Source organism: Dama dama, chromosome 6 (genome assembly GCF_033118175.1).
Source record: "Dama dama isolate Ldn47 chromosome 6, ASM3311817v1, whole genome shotgun sequence".
In the NCBI taxonomy this organism is placed as follows: domain Eukaryota; kingdom Metazoa; phylum Chordata; class Mammalia; order Artiodactyla; family Cervidae; genus Dama; species Dama dama.
The window spans coordinates 48,459,998-48,462,573 of NC_083686.1; the positions used below are offsets into that span (position 1 = coordinate 48,459,998).

The 2,576-nt window shown below is 36.1% G+C and overlaps 1 protein-coding gene across 1 annotated transcript; it reads right to left on the minus strand.

Annotated features, from left to right (window-relative positions):
• Positions 1 to 638: 638 nt before the first annotated feature.
• Positions 639 to 2,265, minus strand: LOC133058726 (olfactory receptor 5D13-like). Its single transcript, XM_061145591.1, has 2 exons — positions 2,247 to 2,265; positions 639 to 1,573 (listed from the first exon to the last, which is right to left on the minus strand). Exons 1-2 carry the CDS (start codon positions 2,263 to 2,265, stop codon positions 639 to 641), a joined length of 954 nt encoding a protein of 317 aa, XP_061001574.1.
• Between the last annotated feature and the right edge of the window lie 311 nt (positions 2,266 to 2,576).

The following is a 2,576-nucleotide window of genomic DNA, read 5'->3' on the forward strand; positions in this document are numbered from 1 at the left end:
CTCTCTTCTCCCTGCTGACTCCAGGTGTCTTCTTTTCTAGATTGCTGTCATGCGTGTCTAAACACTAGTCTAAGACAACATTTGGTCATTGTATGATTAGCATAATTGTGTTATTGGTTGATTACTCATATTTTATTGCTATTGTGTGTTCAGTTGATTAGTTCTTGGAGTCCACATTGCCCTCCTGTCTTTAATTTTCCCAGACTTGTGTTTTGAAAAGGGAGTCATAAACAGTTTAATGCCTTCTTTGCATGAAACTTGAACTTTCTCCTTAGTCATCTTTCTTATGATGTTCATGCCAACTGGCTAAGGCAGAAAAAAAAATAGCTTATTTCACCCTGTACCCATAAACTTTTAATAAATTTGAATTCACTCAAAAGCAATTTACAAATATTACAAAAAACAGTCAAAAATTATGTTTGTTTTGGTTTACATGTGGTTTACAGCTATTTTACTAAACATTGATGTATGCAACAATCAATAATCAACTATCAATAAAAAGTTATCCTGCCATAGGTATATTAACTAAAAGCTTATTTATTAAAAGATTTGAATAATCAATTTCACTACAGGAATTGAACAATCTGTTGCATAGTAAATCAGTTTTTTTCAGAAATAGAATAATGAGTCTAAGAATATTAGGTGGCATGACAAAGTGATTTTGTGAAAACTAATCTTGTGAATGTATTTTTTACTTCTTTGTTCCTCAAGCTGTAGATCAAGGGGTTCAGCATAGGAATCACTATTGTGTAAAACACAGAAGTCACTTTAACTGTGAGCCAAGAAGTTTTTGGATTAGGAATGCAGTAAAGGAAAAGGATGGTTCCATGGAAGATGCTGATGGCTGTCAGGTGGGAAGTACAGGTGGAGAAGGTTTTCCAGCACGCACTTGCAGAAGGCATCCTCATAACAGTGATAAAAATGAATACATAGGACATCAGAATAATCACCAGGCTGCTCGACTCATTGAATATGGCAATAATAGAACAAAACATCTGACTGATATAGGGATCTGAGCAGGAGACAGAAACAATTACAGAGTGGTCACAGATAAAATTATTTATGGTGCTAGACTTGCAATAGGATAATGCAAGAAGAAAGTATGTGAGTGTCATGGAGCACACTACACCCCATGAGTAGGAGCCAGGCACCAGGAGAGCACAGCGCTTCGGAGACATCGCAGGGGCATAGAGCAAGGGGCTGCAGACTGCCAAAAAGTGGTCATAGGCCATCGCTGCTAACATGAACGTTTCTGCTACACCAAATAGGCAAGCAAAACAAAACTGCACAATGCAACCAGAGAAAGAAATGGTTCTGTCCTCCACAATCAAATTCTCCAACAGTTTGGGTGTAACTACAGCAGAAAAACAGAAATCAACAAAGGACAAGTGACTAAGGGAAAAGTACATGATCATGTGGAGTTTTGAATTGATCTTGATGATTATGATCATGCCTAAATTCCCTACCACAGTGACCACGTAGACAGAAAAGGAAACAAGGAAAAATGGGACCTGAAGTTCTGGATATTCTGAAAAACGCAGGAGAATAAATGTGGGTATGACACTCTGATTTCCTTCATCATGATAGCAGAATGATTACTATTGAACAAAGGACCAAACATTATTCCTGAAAAATAGAAATGAATAGAAAAGAGAAACAGAGAAGGCAGAAGCTTCATATGTTTCTGGGGAGTAGGTATATATTCTCCAGGTATGGTCTTCAAACCAGCAGCAGCAGGGACACCTAAGAATATGTCAGGGATGAAAATTCTAAAGCCCCATCTCCAACTTCCTGAATCAAAAACTCTGGAATGGAGCCCGCAATTTGTGATTTATCCAACCCTCCAGGTGATTTCTGATGCATGATAAATTATGAGAACCACTAAAATACAGACTATTCATGCTATCATTTAAAATTTAGCCCTTAGCTAGTATTTTTAATATACAACTAAAATATAAATTTGGAACACAAAACAAATTGTAAATCTCAAAATTTTGAGACACCAAAAAGAAGCAGAGTACTTTGTTATGGTTCTAACAGTTACACTAAGGATCACGGAGATCGCATGGTATGTAAAAGGTGCCATACAAATCTTAGTATAATTTTTTTAATATTCTACTCATATTAAAGAATTAAGCAGCCATAAAGTTTGTGAATTGGCATACATCTTAAGTTGTAACTAGTTCATGCCTTCTATCTTGTGCTTAAATTAATTATAGAATCTTATTCATGAAATAATCATGTACCTTCCATCAAAACCTCCATTAAGGTTATAGTGCCTCCTGGGATAATTTTTGGGCTTTTTATATTGACATTTTGCTTAACATTGATTCATTCATTAATTGAAGCTAATTAACTTTTATTAATTATTTTTAAATGTGATTTTAGATAATCTATTTTAATATAAAAGACTTCCACAATGGCTTAACAGTAAAGAATCCACCTTCAATGTAGGAGGCACAGGTTCGATTCCTGAGTGGGGAAGATTCCCTGGAGAAAGAAATGGGAACCCACCCCAGTATTGCTGTGGGCCTTTCTGGTGGCTGAGTCAGTAAATAATCTACCTGCAATGCAGG